Consider the following 21,381-nt stretch of genomic DNA (forward strand, 5'->3'; position numbering starts at 1 on the left):
GTAAGAAATGACCAGCAGGATGATTTCAGAAAGGCCTGGAGAGACTTACATGAACTGATGCTGAGTGAAATGAGCAGAACTAGGAGGTCATTATACATAACAAGAGTATACACCAATTCTGATGGACATGGCTCTCTTCAATAATGAGATGATTCAAATCAGTGCCACTTGTGCAGTAATGGAGAGTCATCTACACCCAGAGAGAGAACCATGGAAACTGAGTGTGGATCACAACATAGCGTTTTCACTCTGTTGTTATTTGCTTGCTTTGTATTTTCTTTCTGGTTTTTTGTTCTTCCTTCTTGATCTGATTTTTCTTGTGCAGCAAGATAACTATATAAATATGTAGACATATATTGGATTTAACATATTTAACATGTATTGGACTACTTGCCTGCTAGGGGACAGGATGAGGAAAAGGAGAGGAAAATTTGGAACAAAAGATTTTGCAAGGGTCAATGTTGAAAAATTACCCATGTGACTTACCTGCCATCTAGAGGAGGGGGTGGAAGGAAGGAGGGGAAAAGTTGAAACAGAAGTTTTTGTAAGGATCAATGTTGAAAAATTACCCATGCATACATTTTGTATAATTAAAAAAAAAAAAAAAGAATTGAGCCAGAAATATGAGAGGCTGTGATCTTGCAAGAATTGAGCCAGTGATACTCAATAAAACAATTTCAAAATCTTAAAAAAAAAAAATTACCCATGCATATTTTTTGTAAATAAAAAGCTTTAATTAAAAAAAAAAGAATTTAAAAATCTTAAACATGAATATTTTTAAAAATGAGGAAAGGGATTGTTTCAGTGAAACCCAGGAAGACTTGGATAAATTGATCCAAAGTGAAATATTAGAACCAGGTGAACAATTTATTTAATAAAAGCATTTTAAAGACAAACAACTGTGAAAGATTCAAGAACTCAGATCAACACAATTAAGAACCAAGACTCCAGAAGATTAATAATGAAGCATGCTGACAAAGCAAATTCTGCTGACAGATAAGGTGAACTCAGGGTAAAGACTCAAATACATGTTTTTTGAAGATAGCCAATCCATGTCTGTTAGATATATTTTTCTTTTCTTTTTTAGGAGTGGTAGAGAGAGGGAAAAAAATAGATTATTGTTCATTGGAAAACTAATCTTTTTTCTGAGGCAATCAGGATTAAGTGACTTGCCCAGGGTCGCACAATGTGCCAAAAATCAGACTGGATTTGAACTCAGGTCTCCCTGACTTCAGGGCCAATGCTCTACTAGCTGCTCCTGAAACTTAAATTTTTTTTTAAATGAAAGAATATTGAGTACAGATACCATGTCCCACTCACTTTGAATTGTCTCTTCTCTAGAATAAACACTCTTAGTTCCTTCAAATGATCCTCATGATAGTCTCTTCACCATCCTGGTTAATCTCTTCTAGATATTTTCCAGTTTATCAGGATCCTTCATCAACTATAATGATTAGACTGATATACAAAATTCTAGATGAAGTCTCATAAGAACAGAGTACAGAGGATTATCGTCTCCATATTGCTAGAAGTTAGTCTTTCTCCACACAGCCCAAGGCTGCATTAGCTTTTAATGGCTTCCATATCACATTGCTGATTCATATTGATCTCATAGTCCAATAAACTCCTCAGATCTCACCCTATTACTATGTGTCCCCCATAAAGTGCTTCTGCAATATTTTTGGTACCAAAATGCAAGACCTGACATTTGTTATTACTGAATTTGCCTCTTTAATGTTGACAAGTCCTGGTGATTACCTATGAGGCCAAATTTCTCTCTTTGGAATAACCTTTTGTTTTTGCTTGTTGCCTAAATTGAGACAATGGGTTTTCCTATTGATTCCTTTCTTGGATTTTGTCTCTTGTCAACTTCTGGGTATCTCAACTGCTATTCTTTTGCCTTTACTGTACCTACTCCCTGTGATTTCTAATATGGGGATATACACAGGCATTTCTCTGTCCCCCATCTTTTTTAGTTTAAAAGCCCTTTTAATTAGGTTTGAAAATCATATGACATACATTCTTACCAATCTTTATTTAGTTTACTCCATCTCTGGCCAGGAATCTGTCATTCATATATTTTATGCCATGGTCTAGAAATCCAAATCCCATTACCAGACATCATGTTCTTAGCCAGCTGTTCACTTCTCTAATTAGTTTTTCTCTTCTCCAGTCCTTGTCTTCAGTGGGCAACAGTTAAGAAAATATAACCTGTGCCCTGATAGTTTTCAGCTTCTTATCCAACACTGCCTGATTGTTGGCAATATTTTTTTAAGTTCCTTCTGGTAATATCATTTCTGCACAAATGAATCAATTTCAAGAAGTTGTCTGTTGTCTTTAATATATTTTCCAGGAAGATAAGAGACTTCTCCCTCTAGTCTGTCTTTGAATAGAATTCTTCAAAAATCTATGGTACATGTCAGACTTCTCTATCACAAATTATCATATAGAATCAATCTGTCCCTCCCCTACAAAGTTTCCATCATTCGTACCTCAAAATGTAGGCTTTTCTTGTTGTTGAGAATTCAATTCAAGAGAGAATTGTCTCTCTACTTTTGGAAAGATGAAATTATACTTAATGGAAATCGAGAAATGTTTAGCTAGTTTGCTTTTAGGGGGAAGGGAGAGAAGGAAAAAGAAAGTGGTAGGAAAGGAAGGGAGAGGGAGAGGAAGAGGGGAGAGAAAGAAAGAGGGGGAAAGGGAAAGGGAGAGAGGAAAGGAGAGAGGGAGAAGAGGAGAAAGAGGGAAGGAGGGAGAGGAGGACGGGGAGAGAAAAGGGGAGAAGAAAAAAGGAAGAGAGGGAAAGGGGGAGAGGGGGAGAAGGAGAGAGGAAAAAGGAGAAGGAGAGAAAAGAGGGGGGAGGGGATAAAGGAAGAGGGAGGAGGGGGAGAGGGAGAGGGGGAAAAAGAAGTAAGGGGAGAAAGAGAAGGGAGGGAGAAGGGAGAGGGGGAAAGGGAAAGAGGAAGAGAGAGAGGGAAGTGGATAGAGGGAGATGGGGGGGAGAAGGAGATGGAAAGGGAGGTGGGGAGACGAAAAGAGAGATGGAGCGGGGGAGAGGGAGAAAGGAAGGGGGAAGGAGAGGAAGAGAAGAGGAAGAGGTAGAAGAGGGAGAGGGGAAGGGGGAGGAGGAGAAAGGAAAGGGGGAAGAGGGAGAGAGAAAGAAGAGGAGGGGGAGAGGAAAGTTGGGAGAGAGGAAAAAGGAGAAGGAGAGAGGAAAAGGAGAGGAGGAGGAGGAAGAGGAGAGGGGGAAAAAGAAGTAAGGGGAGAAAGAGAAGGGAGGGAGAAGGGAGAGGGGGAAAAAGAAGTAAGGGGAGAAAGAGAAGGGAGGGAGAAGGGAGAGGGGGAAAGGGAAAGGAGAGAGGAAAGGAGAGGAGGAGGAGGAAGAGGAGAGGGGGAGGAGGAGAAAGGAAAAGGGGGAAGAGGGAGAGAGAAAAAAAGAAAGGGAGAGGGAAATGGAGAGAGAGGCATCCAGGGAAGTCAAGCCATTTCTTTCTCCCCTGGTCTTCACCCAAATGCTTTCTGCTTCTGGTTCTTGGATTTCCTTATATAATACTTCAATGAATCCATGATTTAAGTGTGATTGCTTGATATATTCATTGAATACAGTCATATTCTGCTAATCCCTTTTTATCTATTCTGTTCCTTTTGAATAAGATACAGCCTTCCCGAGTCATATTGCAGTTACAAGTTCCATTTCAACAATTATCAATGATATATTTGAAATCATATGTGTCTACTTGTATTCGAAAGCTTTATTTCACATGGCAGCCCATCTTAGGGATCAAAGAGTCAGTCATGAAATTTTAGAATACTGATGCAAGAAAGAATTTTAGGTTTATCTAATTCAACTCTCTGGTCAAAGAACCTTCACTGTACTTTTTCTGACAAGTGGTCATATACCCTCTGATTAAAGATCTTCAGCAACAAGCAACTCATAAGCTAGAGGTGGGAGAGACCTTAATGGCCTTCTAATCCAAACTTCTCATTTTACTATTAGGGAAACAGACCCAAAGAGGTTGACTTGCCCAAAGTCACACAGTAAATCCTCTGACTCCAAGGTCTTTCCACTATTCCTCTGCCTTTTATATAAATCTAAGCCTACTTAGAGAAATATGTGTTTAGTTAGTTAAAAGGACATCCCAATTAAGCTTCAGAATAGACACTGAAATGCTGCACCAAAGCCCAAAAGGTCCCTGCTTCTAGGTCTTAATAATCTTTCTGTTGGTCTGGAATGATGTGATTTCAGTCTAAATTTGTGCTATTATTAGAACTTACAGATCATTTTATTTCAGGCAGGTTTTGTAATACATATTTAACAGGCTTTACCTAACTTCTTGGAAGTTTTGCATAAATCAAATTTTTGTAATTTAGCTTTATTTTAAATGCATCAGGGAAACATTTTACTATATAAAGCATATGGTAAGTCCTTTGGTAAAATAAAATTTAAAAATCTTACCTTTTCTTGTCTCACTTCAGCCTGAATTTTTAAATCTCTTTCCCAGGTGTTATTGAAAGTTAATAAGACTAGAAATTAATTAGCTTAAAATGTATAAATTCTAACCCTGGCTCTACCACCAATTCACTCTATGACGATTCAGTAATAATAAATGTCAAGTCTTGCAAAAAATCTATTGTAGATACATATTATGGGGGATACATAGTTACAGCATCTTTTTTATTTAAAAAAAAAAAAAGGACCTGAGGAGTCTCTCTTTTTAGGACACAGTTTTTCCATCTGCAAAATGAGGAGATGGGACCTAATGTGTTATGATAATGATTCTGAGTTCAGTTCCTAACTTACTATGTGATCAAGTCATTTCCTCTTCTAAGTCTCAATTTTCCCTTTTTCAAGGAAGGAAGCTGAATTACATTGGTTCTAAGGTCTCTTTTAGTTCTAAAATTCTATGATCTATTCATTCATTCTATACTTATTTATTAACCATCTATTCTGAGAAGTAGCCACAAGTTTGGCTCTAGAGAAATTGAGAAAATGACTGTTCCTCCCTTCTTCCTAGAGGTTGGCAATTACTGGACTGGAACACTATATAATATTTTCAGATTTGATGGATGTGTTGGTTAAACTTAATGAAGAATATTTTGTCTCCTCTCCTCCCACCCTTTTCTTTTTTATTCTCTGTTTCATGGGGATAACTTGCTGGGTAAGTGATTGGAAGGGATATACTTGGAAATTAAGGTTCTGTAAAAACAGAAAAATCATCCAGGGAGCGGCCTTCCCCACTGAATGCTCCCCTCACCCCTCTCCATGGGCCAAGTCTCTTAAAATCCATTTAAGATAGCTAGGTACAAGATTGCTTTCCCTCCACTATTCTCCTCTTTCACCCAGGCTTCTTGAAAGCCTAAAGAAGATGTGAGTCCACAAGTCTAGTTCTTTATTTGAGATGGAGTATCATAAGGTCTTGCTATTTGACTTGCCACTTCTTTCTTGCCAAAGTCCTCCAGGTCTTAGTATATGGCCCACATGCATCTGCCCTTCAACTGAACTTTTTTTTTTTTTTAAATGCATTGACTCTCCCAATTAATGTTTGAATACCTAGCAAATAGAGTGTCTCACTTTTCCTATTTGTATCCCCAGTATTTGGCACACAGTGCTTACTCAATCCTTTTTCATTCCTTTGATAAAATTGTTAAAATCCATGGTCCACGCCCTCAGGATGCTTATAGTCTAGCATAATGATAAGATACAACCACAAATTACTAGAACATATCCTGTAGTAAAAGCAAGAGAGAATTATAAAATTTCTTTGTGAAAACTGAGGACATAAATTACCAAACAGGGGATTCAGGGAAGATTTCCTGAAAGAGGCAACGTTTTGAGTTGGTCTGCAGAGAAAGTGTTATAATTCAGTAGGCAAAGATGGAGTGAGAACATTCAAACATAGAGAATAACATGAACAAAGGTATGGGAGCAAGAGAATACAGTGCCTACCTGGGAGAAAATAGTACAGTTTGGCTGGAACGTAAAGGCATAGAAGGATATAACATGAGACAAGATTGGAAAGGGAAGTTGATGCCAGACTGTAGAGTGTCAAATGCTGGACAAAGGAGTATAAACTTTGTTGAATAGGTAATAGGGAACCATTGGAGATTTGAGCAGGAGTGATAAGACCAGGTTTATGTGTAAGAAAGATTATTTTATGTGGCCAAATTTCAGAACTATCAGACTAAGGAAAAAAGATTATAAGCAGCCAGGAAAAAACAATTTAAATATCAAGGTGCCACAGTAAGGATCACTCAAGATCTGGCTGCCTCCACATTAAAGGATCGAAGGACCTGGAATCTGATATTCTGAAAGGCAAAAGAAGTTGGAATGCAGCCAAGAATAAACTACCCAGCTAAGCTGAGCATTTTCTTCCATGGAAGAAGGTGGACATTTAGTGAAACAAGAGGAATTCCATCTTTTTCTAAAGAAAAAACCAGATCTAAACCAAAAGTTTGATCTCCAACCATAGAACTCAAAAGAAGCAGAAAAAGGTAAAAGAAACTCTTGGGAACTGTATTTCTGTCATGGATATACATAAAGACCACATGTATAATTTGATTTTACTGATATAACATTAAAAAAAAAAGGGAAGTAGAAAGGGAAAGGGGATAATGTCAGAAAAAGGAGAAAGAGGAGATAAAAAAAGGGAAACTACATCCCATGATGAGGCAAAGGAAACCTATCATAGCTGAGGGAACTTAGAGAGGGGGAGGAACATTGTGTGAATCTTACTCTCATCAGAGTTGGCTCAAAGAGAAAATAATTGACATATTTGTTTTACAAAGAATCTTCTCTCAGCTCATTAAAAAGTGGGAGAGGAAAAGGGAAAAGGAAAAAGAAGAAAGATTATTTTGACAATAAGATCAAAAGAGGGGAAATGAAGATGGAAAGACATTTAAGAAAATCATTGCAATAGTCTAGGTAAAGTAGTAATGAACTCTGGTTAGGGTGATGGCAGTGGGAATAGAGAGAAGAGTGTGGATTTGAGAGAAACTAAAGAGATATAACTCAGCAGGGTCTTGGAAACTGATGGGAAAAGTAAAGTAGAGAAAAGAGTTAAGGATCACCTTAGAGTTGGGGCAGCTCAGTGACACAGTGTATAGAGTGCCAGCCCTTGAGTCTGGAGGACCTGAATTCAATTCTGACCTCAGACATTCGTTAGTTGTGTGATCCTGGGCTAGCCACTTAACTATGTTTTCCTTAGTTTCCTCATCAGTAAAATGAGCTGGAGAAGGAAATGGCAAATCATTCCAGTATCTTTGTCAAGAAAATCCAAATGGGGTTTCATAGTCAACGTGGAATTAGCTGGGATGAGATTTGAACTTCAATACATTACACCGGACTTTCTCTATAACCTATGATTATTGTTGTTAATTAAAAGAACCAATGATAACATTCATTTTAATGAAGTTTGACTTGATCATCTCAGAAATTCAGGCAGCATCCCAAGCCCCAGTCCCTGTGCCTACCATAGCCGCAGTAATTCCAGGATAGAGCCGAAGGACGCCAACATTTCTCTCCATGTTGCTGTGTACCACAAGTTGTTTGTTCATACTGGCCTTCAATATGATTTCATGGTTGACTGTTGGGCACAGAAACAAGGCTACTGAAGACTTAGGAGAAGCTATCACTGAATCCCTGTTTGCCCTGTGTGTTTGGGGAGGGGGTTAGGGTTTGCTATTCCCATTTGTTCCTACTGCTGCTCCCCACATTCAAATCCTTCCTACTCTTCCAGGTTCTGCATCCACTCTACCTCATTCAAATCTTTTCCACTGTCCTTACCCATGACCATTTCTCCTTTCCTTGAGTTCCTGCAGCACTCAAACCCCATCTCACTCTTGACTGTGCAACTTCTGTAAAATCTGTGTACATGTCCTGTCTCCCCAGGGTAAGATGAGTTCCTCAAGGTCACCAAACTCCCAGCCTGTTCCTCCAGCCCACCCCACCCCAGCCTAGTTTGCAAGGCCAAACAAAAACACTCAACTGATGTTCAACAAAGTACATCTCTTTTGGACTACATTTGTTTGGCCAAAGGTACTGACTGTCAAGAGTATAGGACAATCACACCAGGTCTTCAGCCTCCCTTCAACTTCGCCTTCTCCCAACATACTTATCCAGTGATATCAGATTACAATGAACAGATGGAACAGGTGTGAAGGGTCAGAGAAATCATAGAAGATCAGGATTTTGAAAAGAGCAGGGAGTATGTAAAAGGGTCTGAAGTTACATTTTTATCTTATTTTAACATTATCTGAACACTTTCTCTTCCTTTTATCTATAGGTCCCAATACCCTGTCCCTCATTTGTAAAATGAAAAGATTAGACTAAGTAACTGTGAAGGCACTTCTCTCTCTAGTATTTTAAATTATATAGTCTAAGTTTTCACTCATATCTGATGTTTTGTGTTCTGAATACTTTTGTTTAAAGGAAGGCAAGACAAGAGCAACAAAGTGGTGCAGTAGAGTACCAGGCCAGGGGTCATCTTCCCAAGTTCAAATCCAGCCTCAGACCCTTATCAGCTGTGTGACTCTGGGCAAGTTACTTAACTTTGCCTCAATTTCTTCATCTGTAAAATGAGCTAGACGAGGAAATGATGAGTCATTCCAGTAACTTTGTCAAGAAAACCCCAAATGAGGTCACAAAAAGTTGGACATTACTGAACAAAAACAAAGACAACAAATGAAATTTGATATGTTAGGATTTGTTTGACCTTCCAGTCACCTTTCCAAGCTGAAGGAAATACCTAAACTCCACATATAATTTTTAAAAAATGAAATTAATATTTAAAGAAAACTTGTGAGAAAAACAGGTCAAAGTAGAAGCAGAACAACCACTTCTCAGGTTTCACCGGATGACCCCCAAATCCTTTCTCCCTCAAAAGGTATTGAATTTTCCAGTGAGCTCTTTGAAGGGAAGAAATAAGCCTTACACAGTCCTGTATTCTACGTAGAACCCAAAGCAGCTTTTTAGGAATAAGATTACTAAACTCAGGGCCAGAAATCCTGGGTTCAAATATTGGTTCCAGCACTTTCTAGTTATATGACTATGTCCAAACCACTTCTCTCCTCTGTATCAGGATCTCCCTCTGTAAAATGAAGACCATAATAAAAGCTAACATTTACATAGAACTTTAAGTGTTTCAAAGTGCTTTTCAAACATCAATGCATTTGATTCTCACAATGAGCCTGGGATGTGGGGACTAATATCATTATCATTCCCATTTTACAAATGAAGGCTGAAAAAGATTAAGAAAGTTGTCTAGGAAAACAAACACAAATAAATAAATGAAGTTTAAAAAAGAAATTTGTCTACGGCAACACAACCAAAGTATCAGGGTCAGAACTAAAACTTCGATCTTTTTGACCCCAATTTCAGCTCTTAAATGCCAAGCCCCTCACTGTCCAATAACAGCACTTGAAATAACTACTTCACAGGGTTATTGGCAGAAAAACATTTGGTAATTGCTAAAATGATATAAAATTTTGTTATTAGTGATTTATTATTGTTGTTATTAATCTTATTGTTAAGTTAGTTATTAATGACTTAGAAGAGACTTCTGACAAGCCCAATTCCTGCCCTCAAGGAATGGAATGTGACCTAGGTCCCTGCCTTTTTGACCATGTACAATAAATGCCACTCTCCAGGTGGCCTCAATTTAAGGAAACCCACCAATGAACGCTACAAGGTGGCAGGGAACTTCAAACATAACCTCAAAACAAAAAGGGGCAGCTAGGTGGTGCAGTGGGTAGAGCACTAGCCCTGGAGTCAGGAGGACCTGAGTTCAAATCTGGTCTCAAACACTTAACATGTCCTAGCTGTGTGACCCTGGGCAAGTCACTTAACCCCAATTGCCTCAGCAAAAAAACAAACAAACCAAAAAAATTAGTAAAGGGAGAAAGCCCTCAAATAACATAGAATATAGAATATTATAACCTTATTACACAGAACATAGAATGTCAAAGCTAGAAGAGACTTTAGTATGTAAGCCAAACCTCTCATTATACAGATAGGAAAACTGAGGCAGGTGAGCTGACTTGCTCAATGTCACAGGCAGTTTACTGAGAGATCACAGCACTAATCTTTGGATTCCTAATCCCATTTTCCGGTAATTACCTCTTAGCACAACATTATGGAAGGTAGTTCCATGCTCCTTTCATTTGTATTTTTAATAAACTAAGTTTCATAAACTAAGGCTGTGAATTTATTGCAACTTCAAGGTCATGGGAAGTAGGGGTGATGATCTGGGAGATAGGCAGAAAGATCTGGGTACAGTGTCTGTGAATATTAATGGTGCTCCTCACAGCCCCGACTGTCCTGCCATCAATCAGACCCCATACAATGGAGGGGCCAGGATCATTCGAACAGGGGAATTCTGTCTCAGCTGGGAAACCAGATAAGGAAGCAAACGAGGGTCGATGTGCTATTGCCTTCCAGTTTTCCAAGAGTTATGGCTCCAAGGGGAAAATATTTACACAGAGACTTTAATTCTTGCCTACAAACCAGCCCCTGGCTTTTAATTAAATAGACTGATAGATAAACAGTGACTCAATCAGAACATCTCACGCAAAGTCCTTCAATCCCCAGGGAAAGGCAAGAGGAATGTTAGACTCAGGAAGCACCCAGGGCCTCCCTCTGCTGATTACATCTATCTCAGAGAATCAGAATAATCTTAAAAGATCCCTCAAAGATCTCTAGTCTATGTTTCCTCCCCCTGCAAGAGTCCTCTGAATAAAATCTCTTTGCTTCAGTATTTTCAGTGATGAGAAATTCACTACATCATATGTAGCCATATGTCCAAAAATTTAGAGATTTGATTCCATTTTATTAAGTGCCTACTGTGTGCTGAACCTTGAACAGAGTCATAATTTTTCTCACACCATCACTCTTGGCCCATTCTATTAAGTTGCTCTTTCTTCTTGCTTCTGTTTCTCCAGAAAAAGAAATGACACATTAAAAATATCTTTCAAAGCCTTCTAATAATCAGACCCCTATCTATTGATTCAGCATTATCATCAGAAACAGATAATCAGAACTAGTAAGAAGATCAAAAATCTCTATTCTAACCTAAACCCAATGTCACAACTACAGGCAAATTCAAGTGAAAAGGATCCAGGTCTTTTAGAAGACAATGAGTCAATAATTCAACAGCCCCCAAAATTAAGACAGTTTAAAACCCATCAATAAAAGTGCAGTTTTTAGGCCAAGAAAGTGATTTTATTTTTATTCATTTATTTTTGCTGTGGTAATTGGGTGATTTGCCCAGGGTCACACAGCTAGGAAGTGTTAAGTGTCTGAGATCAGACTTGAACTCTGGTCCTCCTGACTTCAGGGCTGGGACTCTATCCACTGAACCATCTAGCTGCCCCCAGAAGTGATGATTTTCTTGTACTCTACTCTTATACATCAGACTACATGTGGAATAATGTGGGTCTAGAGGTCATATGTGGAAGAGGGAAGGAAGCAAACATTTACTAAGCATCTACTATGTGCCAGGAACTTTGCAACTATTTATCTCATTTGATACTCACAACAATCTAGGAGACAGATACTATTATTAACCCCATTTTATAGTTTATATAATTGAGGCAGGCAGACGTTAACTGATTTGCCCAGAACTAGTAAGCATCTGAGGCTGGGTTTGAATTCAACTCCTTGATTCCAGACCCAATACTCTATCCATTGTGTACCTAACCCCTAGCATCAGAAGATCAAAGATTTGGAGCTGGAAGGGATGTTAGGGATCTTCTAATTTAATTCTTACATTTCATAGTTGAAGAAATTAAGATGTAGAGAGGTAGGGATTTCCCCAAAGTTATATAGGAAGCCAGGCTTCCAAAGACAGGATTCTTTTCACCATTTAATGCTGGGGAGGCAGAAACACTGAGCAGCACCAGGATAATGAAGGGACTCAAAACAATCCATCGAAAAGAACTAAGGCTGTTTAGCCTGACAAGGAGTAGTTTGTTTTCTTCAAGTATGAAAGAATTAGGAACAAGACAGAAACACAGTTGAGAGGGAGCTTTCAATTCAATGCAAAGACAGCTTTCATTATAAATTACAACTGCCTGAAAGTAGAATGAACTCCTTGGGGAAGGGAATAGGCATTTTTATAGGGTCTCTGATGGCCAAACACTGCACCAGTAGGGCCGGAGCACTGTCCACTGAGCCACCAGTTGCTTCCATCATATGGGAGGTAATGAAGTCCTCATTTACTGGGGCATCTCAAGTGAAGGGTATATGACCACTTACCAGGGATGCTATAGAAAAATTTTTGTACTTAGGAATGGGTTCTGGGGAAGATGGAACATTTAGATGAGAGAGCTGCTACCCTCATATAATTACCCTTCCCTGCATGGGTTAGGTTGGACGACCCCAGAGACCCCTTTCACCTCCAGGCCCCCAACTTCTTTGTTCGAATGGTAAAATGAGACTGCCTCTTTTTGAGTTCATACCAACTGGGCCAAGGGAAAAACCAGGCCAGTCTGAGAACTAAGGTAGAAGTGGAAGAGATTTTAAAATTCACTTCAGAGAAGTCAAAATGAATAAGCCACTAGGATATTAATAAGAGTTGCTCTTTTCCCAAAAGTTCATCCTTCTTTGGAATTTCCCTATTCCTGAGAGTGGAGGTAGGGGCTGAAGGTGTAGGTAGGGGTAATCATCATCTTTTCAATCACCCAAGTTAGCAACCTCAGTGTTATCCTTACCCTTCACCCTCTCCTTTCTCCACTCACTGTTCTTATTCAAACCCATATTGCCTCTCCTTTGGGCTAATTTAGCAATGGCTAAATTGAGCTCCAGCCTTGAGTCACTCCCTCCTCCATTCAGCTGCTAAGATGACATTTTTTTTTAAGGCACTGACCATTTATTCCTGTGCTAATGAAACCTCAATGACTCCCCATTATCTCAAGTACCAAATACATACTCTTCTGACATGCAAAACCCCTCACAATTTGGCTCCAATCTTCCTTTGTAGCCTCATTATTTCCTACTCTACTGACCAAACTGCCTTGCCGCTCCTCACACGACAGTCCAGCTCCTATCTCTGTGGCTTTGCATTGACCATCCCCCAAGTCCAGAATGTCCCCTTCTATTCCATTTCTCAGAATCCAGTTTCCTTAAAATCTCGGCTCAGATATTGAGCAGCTCCATGAGCTTTCCCGATTCCTCTCTGGCTAGTCAACTCCACCTCCACAATACTCCCAAGAACCCCAGCTAGATTAAGATGGAATTGGGAAACATTCTAACAAACTAAATAAAAAATAAAATAAAATATACATAACATTAACATGTACTCATCTAAATCAATATGCAACCTTCAGGGACCTTATATACTGCTTAATGACTCCCATTTCTACTTGAATTTGACACCACTGACCTAGGGCACTGAAATCTTCCCTGGACAGTAATACAGAGAACAGAATGCTTTATTTGGAATAGGAAGACATGAGTTCAAATTCTGCCTCAGACACTTATTAGCTGTTTTGATCCTGAGAAAATCATGGCTTTTATGTTTCCTTATCTGTAAAATGGGAATAATAATAGCATCTAACCCACACACACACATCCCCGCCCGGGTTACTGTGAAAAACAAACCAAATAACATATCTGAAGTACTTTTTCCCCTGAGGCAATTGGGGTTAAGTGACTTGCCCAGGGTCACACAGCTAGGAAGTGTTAAGTGTCTGAGACCAGATTTGAACTCGGGCCCTCCTGACTTCAGGGCTGGTGCTCTATCCACTGTGCCACCTAGCTGCCCCTCAACATTCATTCTTATAAAGATTTTGAGTTTCAAATTTTTCTCTCTTCCTCCCTTCCCTCTCTTCTCCCCAAGACAACAAGCGAACCAATATAGACTGTGTATTGTAGCTTCCTTTATCAGTGTCTTATCCCTCAATAAAGACTGGATAGGACTCTGTCTTACCCAAATACATCTCAGCTAAACTTCTCATCTCTCTCCTCAGCTAGCATGGAGTTTTAAACGTAGCAAATCAAATGAGATAATAGGTCTTCGGATTTTCAATGCCAAATTGTCTTTCTATTACACTAGGCTGCCTTTATGCAGAAACACACCTCAGGGACCATACCATACAATGCCATAATTCCTCTGATGCCATTCTTTTTCTTTTAATTTAAATTCTTAATAGAATTTTATTTTTCCAAATACATGCAAAGATAGTTTTCAACATTCACCTTTGCAAAACCTTGTGTTCCAACATTTTTCTCTCTTTCTATCCTCCCCCTTTCTTCCCCAATTCAGCAAAGTAGTCTGATAAAGGTTTAGATGTGCATTTCTTCTAAACATCTGCCATATTCATCATGCTATGCAAGAAAAATCAAAAGGAGAAAAAAATATGAGAAAGAAAAAATGCCCAGCAAAAAAAACAAACAACAACAACAACAAAAGATGAAAATACTATGCTTTGATCCACATTTAGTTCTCTCTCTGGATGCAAATAGCACTGTTCATCATATGTCTATTGGAATTATGAAGAGTTGGGATATGGAAGATTTAAGAAGCTGAGAAAAGAGATGTCTCTGAGACAGAATTAACAGTATCTTTTTTTTTTTGAAGAAAAAAATTATCCTAGCACAGATAAAACCTTAAGAGAGTTCTCAAAACTCTAAAAAGTACTATTCAATTTTTATAGATTGTATCCCAGAACATTCACATACGTGCTTTTCTGTCGATCCTTTCTATTTTTAGTTTCTATGGGCTAATGAATGTTATGCGTTGAAGGACTATACAGTTGGAGTGTGGATCACAGCATAGTATTTTCACTTTTTTGTGGTTTAATTGCATTTTGTTTTCTTTCTCTTCTTTTCCCTTTTTGATCTGATTTTTCTTGTGCAGCATGATGTATCTTGGATCACTTGCCATCTAGGGGAAGGAGAAAAAAATTTGAAATATAAGGTTTTGCAAGAGTGAATGTTGAAAACTATGCATACATTTTGAAAATAAAAAGCTTTTTTTAAAAAAAGTTGACTTTATGGGTTTTATCCGTTCTAAGAACAATAAATACTTATAAGTCTCAATTCTAAAAAATAAAAATCTTAAAAAAGCAAGTTTCTTGGAATTGCCTTGAATCACCTCATTGCTGAAAACAGTCAAGTCCATCACAGCCAACCATTACATAATCTTGTGGTCACTATGTACAATGTTCTCTTGGTTCTGCTCATTTCACTTCATATCAGTTCATGTTAAGTCTTTCCAGGCTTATCTGAAATCAGTCTACTCATCATCCTTTACAGAACAAAAATATTCCATTACATGCATATACCATAATTTATTCAGCCATTCCCCAACTGATAGGTGATACCATTCTTAGAGAGAGAAAAACCAGGATAGTACAAAGGTTATCATTGGGAGGACAATGCTCTCTTCTCCTATCCAATCAATCTCTCAGCAATCTGAAGCAATCAGTTGGTTCTCCAAGAACCATGAGCAGTAGTCATCACTCTTTGTACTCTTTTAGTACATCAGCATGAGTGGAAGAACCAAGAAAGTTAAGCGACCCTAAGGACCACTTCAGTAAGTATTCTGGCACATTGTGCCTCCTCCTCTGTTCTCTTTTGTCTCTGAGTTTTCCATTCTTTTTCCCTCTCTGCTCTACCTTGTAATGCAAAGACACAGTATATGTAGACAGACAGCCTGGGAGTCAAGAAAACCTGGGTTCAGATGTTGGCTCTAGCATGTACCATGTAACCCTGGAAACCCCTCAGTTCCTTAAGCAAATCTCTTACTCTCTTAAGTTACAGATAAGTGAACAATCTGCTTTGATGGAAGAAGTCACCACACTGGAGTTCCTTTCTCAATGGAATCAAACATCAGGAGAGCCAAAAAAATACAGTGACACAGAAAGTTGCTAGTTTCCTTTAGGCTATCTGCTCAGTCAGGGAAATCCCCAGCAGCTGTGTCATCTAAGCAACAAGAAACATCTGGGTTTTCTTAAGGTGTCACGTGCAGTCAGGTGATGGGGTTTCTGTGATTGGTTAGTTTTATGACCTTGAGCTAGTCACAGTCAATTAATATATAACTATTTCCCAGGTGGCCAGTGTTAGCAAGGTCTTGTACTTGGTACAGAAGGAAATCACAGATGTAGAGACAGATAGGAGAGGATCTTCACTGAAGTAGTGAACAAGAATTCCAAGCCAGGTCCTCTGATCCCAAACACAATTCTATTTCCACTGTTCTTCTACTTCTAAAGACCTATGATATATCCTTCCATATCTCAATGGATGACAATTATCATGTAGTGGGAAAAACACTGGCTCTTGAGTCAATGCCAAGTTCAAATTCTGCCTCTGATACTATCCTTTGCCTTGAGCAAAATTCCCTAGCCTCAGTTTCCTCATTGCTAGAATGGAGGACCTCTAAAGTCTCCTATAGATGTATAATGAATTTTTTTTATTAGTTGTTATTACCAGCAACTAGGTGGTACAATGGAGAGAGTGCTGGGATTGGAAGCAGTAAGACTTCTTTTCCTGAGTATAATTCCAGTCTTAGGCACTTACTAGATATGAAACCTTTGACAAGTCACTTAATCCTATTTGTCTCAGTTTCCTCATCTATAAAACGAGCTGAAAAATAAAATAGCAAATTACTACAGTATCTTTGCCAAGAAAACTCCAGATGAGGTCATAAAGATTTGAATAAAACTGAAACAACTCAACAACAACAAAATCATTAAAAAAAAAAAAAAACTCCATCAACTAGAAGCTAATCCTCTACTAACGAGATTCTTGGCACTTAATCTGAGGAAGGCTTGTATCTGGATGGATGAAATATTGTCTGCCACTTGGCCTACACTCAAAGTTTTTCCAGCTTGGAAGGGGCTGTCAGGGTGTGCAATGAACCAATATTATAATCTTTTTTCCAAGACTCTAGAATTCAAGAACATGAGAGTAGTGTCAAAATATGGGTCTTGAAACATTCCTGAGTGTAGCCCAAACCAGATTAAAACAGAAATGGGAAATATTTAGCAAAATAAAGAAAAATGTGACAAAGCAGGTAACAATGGATTTTTTTCCCTGAGGCAATTGGGCTTAAGTGACTTGTCTAAGATCACACAGCTAGTGTCTGAAGCTAGACTTGAACTCAGGTGATCCTGACTTCAGGGCTGATGCTCTATTCACTGCACCCCAACAGTGCATTTTAAAACCAAGTCAACATGTGATCTACAGGGATTTTTATTATGGGATAGTGGCCCCCCCTTTGTATTTAAGTTTGATACTACTGTTAAAGTCCAAGCCCTCATCCCTTGTTTTATAAAGGGGAGAAACTGAGCTTATAAATGGGAAGTAATTTTCCTAATGTCATAGAGCGAGTCAGTGACAAAGTCAGGGTCTAGAACTCAGGTCTCACCAACTCCCAACTCCATGCTCTTCCTATCACACCACGTTGCCTCCCTTGCAATAACTCATTCACCCAATTATTCATTGATGTCTCGGCACTACCTGATTGCTGCAGCCTGTTGGGACTTGGACAGGTGGAAGCTAGCACAGGGCTTATGATTCACACAGCCAACTCCCCCGCACTCTGCCAGTGGGTACTGGAGCCACCAGGAATTGCCACCCTATACCGGAGATAAGGATGTGACTCATCTCTCCGCAGGGTAACTGAGGCTGGGAAGTGCCTTCTCATCTTGGCTTGACAAATTTCTTCTCTTCTAAAACAGGGCCTTCATTTTCCCCCTCTTGAAGATAAAGGATTTAGAGTGGATAATTTGACATAGCTTTCTTATCCATCTGTAGATTGTTCTTGACAACAATTTTACAGAATGTTAAGACTTTAAGTCAAAAGTCCTAGGTTCAAGTCTCTTGTATATCACTTACTAGTTTTCACTTCTGTAAAATTAGCAACTTTTGAAATAGATGGTATCTAAAGTCCACTAAGATTCTCACTGATAATACAAGAATGAGCACCTGAATGTTGTGGGGGAAAGGTCTTTGTAAATCTTGCAAAAAAAATGCGAGTTACTACTATCTTACTGGTATAAGGAAACATGTGTAAAAGAACCAGAGAGGTGCTGATGATCTAACAGCTCTGAGTGGTGACAGAGGGCTAACTTGAGAGCTGCTCTGTTATCCAGGAAATATTCAAAGCACTGGAGAAAAATATGCAATGCACTGAGCAGACCTTCTGGGAGGCGGGGGGAAGGCTCAGAAAAAATATCCACAAGAAGGAACACAGCATGCAAATCAGTCTTGGGTGAATATACACAGAGATCTGCATCAAAGAATGAGAAGGTAGCCACACCACTGATCAGGACCATGGATCTCCTGAAGAATTGTCATAATTCTTAATATTACTGTGATTATGATTTTCCTGGATTATTCCATCCAAATTACAACTACTTGGTGACACAATATCCCCACTGGTGACTTGGATTAAGGGTTCCTCAACTCTAATAGGTCAGCTTTTGTCTCATCATTCCCAAATTCAATCTTCTATTCTGTCACATGTTCCCATTTCGGACTTCTCTTTATATATTGTCTTCCCCCATTAGAATGTAAACTATTTAAAGACAAAGACTATCTTATTTACTTCTAATTGTATCCTTAGCACTTACTATAGCCTATAGTTAGTAGGACCCAAGTTTGATTCCTAACTCAAGATACTTACTATCTACATGACCCTAGGCAACTCAGCCTATTTCAGCCTTAGCTTCTTCATCTGTAAAATAGGAATGTCTCCTACCTCCAGGGGTTATTGAAAGGACTGAATGAGATAAATACTATTATAAATGCTAGCCAATATTCTCTATCTCTCTATCTATTCATTCTTTACCCATTATTCTAATCCCATTCCCTACACTGAATTGACAATGGGGAGTCAGGAAACCTGGTTCTTGTCAATTCTGGCACTAAATCACCTTACCCATCTCTGCATTCATTCATTCAATTCCAGTGGTCTTGCTACTATACTAGGCTGAGAGTTCACCAGACACAGAAATGACTCATCTCTAGGAGTCTTTGGATGCCTATCCCTAAAGGAGGACAAAGAAAGCACATAAGCACACCTAGGAAGGTTCACTCCTAGGGTTCTTGACTCCTGGATTCATTTGTTAAATAAGTACCGATATTATGCTAGCACTGGAGATACAAATATAAAAATGAGATAATCCTTACCCTCAGAGAGTACAATGGGTACACAGAAAAGCAAATTTCAAATGCATGCAAAGTAATTTCGGGGTGGGGGGGAGGAAAGATATTTGCACCTGAGGAAATTGGGATGGACTTTACATAGAAGGCATAACTAAGCCAAGTCTCCAGGGAACCTTGTGATTACATTCAAAGACAGAGGTAAGGAGGAATGAATTCCAGTCATGGGGAACAGGAACCAGAGATAGAATGTCTTGTTTAGAGAAGAAAAACAGGCTGGTTTGGGTGTAAGTAGAGTTTCTGAAAGGAAAATTGATTGATTATAGAGCTATACTGGGAAGGACTTGAGAGGCCAAGTGAAGGAATCTATATTATAACCTGGAGGCAATGAGGGAGGGGGAAGCCATTAGAACTTCTCAAGCCTCAATTTCCCCCTCTACAAATTAATCAGGGTTCAATGAGTTTGACATTGAATGAAATGGAATTCCAGTTCTAAATTCCATACCCCATCTTCTACCTCATCTCATGATCCTTTTGGTGATCTCCTGTCACTCTCACTGTGTGTCACTTAACTGTACAGAGCTTTAGAATTTTGAAAGGATTTCCAGATGCATCCGTTTATCTCATTTTCCTAAAAGGTCACAGCTAGAAGAACCCTGAAATAACATTTCCAGATGCTCAGAGTTCACTTGGTAGACATGTCAGCTACTTGAGGGCAGAACCTAGGTCTGTTCCTCCTTTGTCTCTATCCTGCTCTAGACTGGGAGTACCCCAAGTTCAGGGAATGTTTGATGCAGTGAAAAGAGTGCTCAACAAATCATTGGGATAGAAATGGAACTAAGGAGAAGGGAAAGTCAATAGCTGTCTAGGGAGCAAGGTTGGGGGGGGAGCCTTTGGTGGTGTAACTTTTTATAAACATAAACATTCTGCACATAGCAATGGAAAATCATCTTTCCCATTTAAGCCTGAAAAAGGAAAAAGATTTAGAATTAAAAAGACAGTTCATTAACCCAGGTAAATTACTCTTTTAAAAGGCAAAATTTAATTTGTATTGTCACTGAGTTTGGTGGGTAGAGAAAGTGTTGTAATTTTCAAACCTTCCCGAGGAATACAAATGTTTTATCCTAGTTCTGTTTAGAACCCTCAATTCTGCTCGTGGCTCTGGCCAATAATTTGCCCTGTGATTTTGGGAATAATAGTAACAATAACAATAGCAAATATTTAAGGCAATTAGGTGACAATGGATAGAAGGGTGGTTATAGAAGGGTGTTCTAGAATCAAGAGGATGTGATACTGAATATCTGAAACCAAATCTGAATTCATGTCTTTTTGATTCTAGAACTAGCCCTCTATCCACTACATCACCTAACTGCCTAAGGAAATACCTTTTCTTTCTGGGACTCAGTTTCCCCAGTTGTAAAATCAGAAGATCTAGACCTAGACCTAGAAGGGATCTTAGATGTTATCTAGTTCAACCTCTTCATTGTACAGATTAAGAAATTGAAACCCAGAGCAGTTATGTAATTTGTTCAAGGCAAACAGAGCAGGGTCAGGATCTCAACTCAGGGCTTCTTATTGCAGAGCCAGCCCTCTTTCCACGTTGCCTCTCAGGGTTAGTCTCGGCTAACTGAGATCTCTGCCAACTTTGACATTTGATTACTTTGGTCTCCCATATAGTCTAGTCAGAGTCTAAGTTGGTCAGGCCACAGATAGAGAATAAAAATTGACTGAATCGAACTGACAAGGAACCAATCTTTGTGACCTCATTTGGAGTTTTCCTTTTTTTTTTTTTTTTTTTTTTTTTAATAATAGCTTTTTATTTTCAAAACATATGCAAAGATAACTTTCAACATTCATCTTTGCAAAATCTTGTATTTCAAATTTTCATTTGGAATTTTCTTGGCAAAGATATTAATTAGAGCAGTTTGGACATTTCCCTCCCAGTTCATTTTACAGATAAGGAAACTGAGATAACAAGGTTTAGTGACTTCCCCAGAGTCACACAGCTGGTAAGTGCCCAAGACTAGATTTGGCACTACCTATCATCCATAAAGAAGATGAACTAGTTAATTGAAACGCTGCAAAGCTCTTAGCAGAGTGCTAGGTATATTGTAAGTGATTAACTCTTCCTCCCTTTCCTTCCCTCTTCACCTCCCAGTCCATGCAACAAAGTCACCTCTAAGTTTTGCTTTTCAAATAAGCCATACAAATCATCAGAGAACCAAGGGGTTTCTCAAACTGGTCTGGGACAGGGAGGTTAGAGAGCCCTAGCCAAATGA

The 21,381-nt window shown here is 38.9% G+C and overlaps 1 protein-coding gene across 1 annotated transcript in view; it reads right to left on the bottom strand.

The window, feature by feature from the left end:
• Positions 1-21,381, bottom strand: part of ASPG (asparaginase) — a 123,092-nt gene that overhangs the window by 64,121 nt on the left and 37,590 nt on the right. The window contains exon 7 of the mRNA XM_051978275.1: positions 7,471-7,583. Within this exon, the coding sequence (XP_051834235.1) occupies positions 7,471-7,583 (113 nt within the window). The remainder of the gene's footprint in view (positions 1-7,470; positions 7,584-21,381) is intronic.

Source organism: Antechinus flavipes, chromosome 2, assembly GCF_016432865.1.
Source record: "Antechinus flavipes isolate AdamAnt ecotype Samford, QLD, Australia chromosome 2, AdamAnt_v2, whole genome shotgun sequence".
Lineage (NCBI taxonomy): Eukaryota > Metazoa > Chordata > Mammalia > Dasyuromorphia > Dasyuridae > Antechinus > Antechinus flavipes.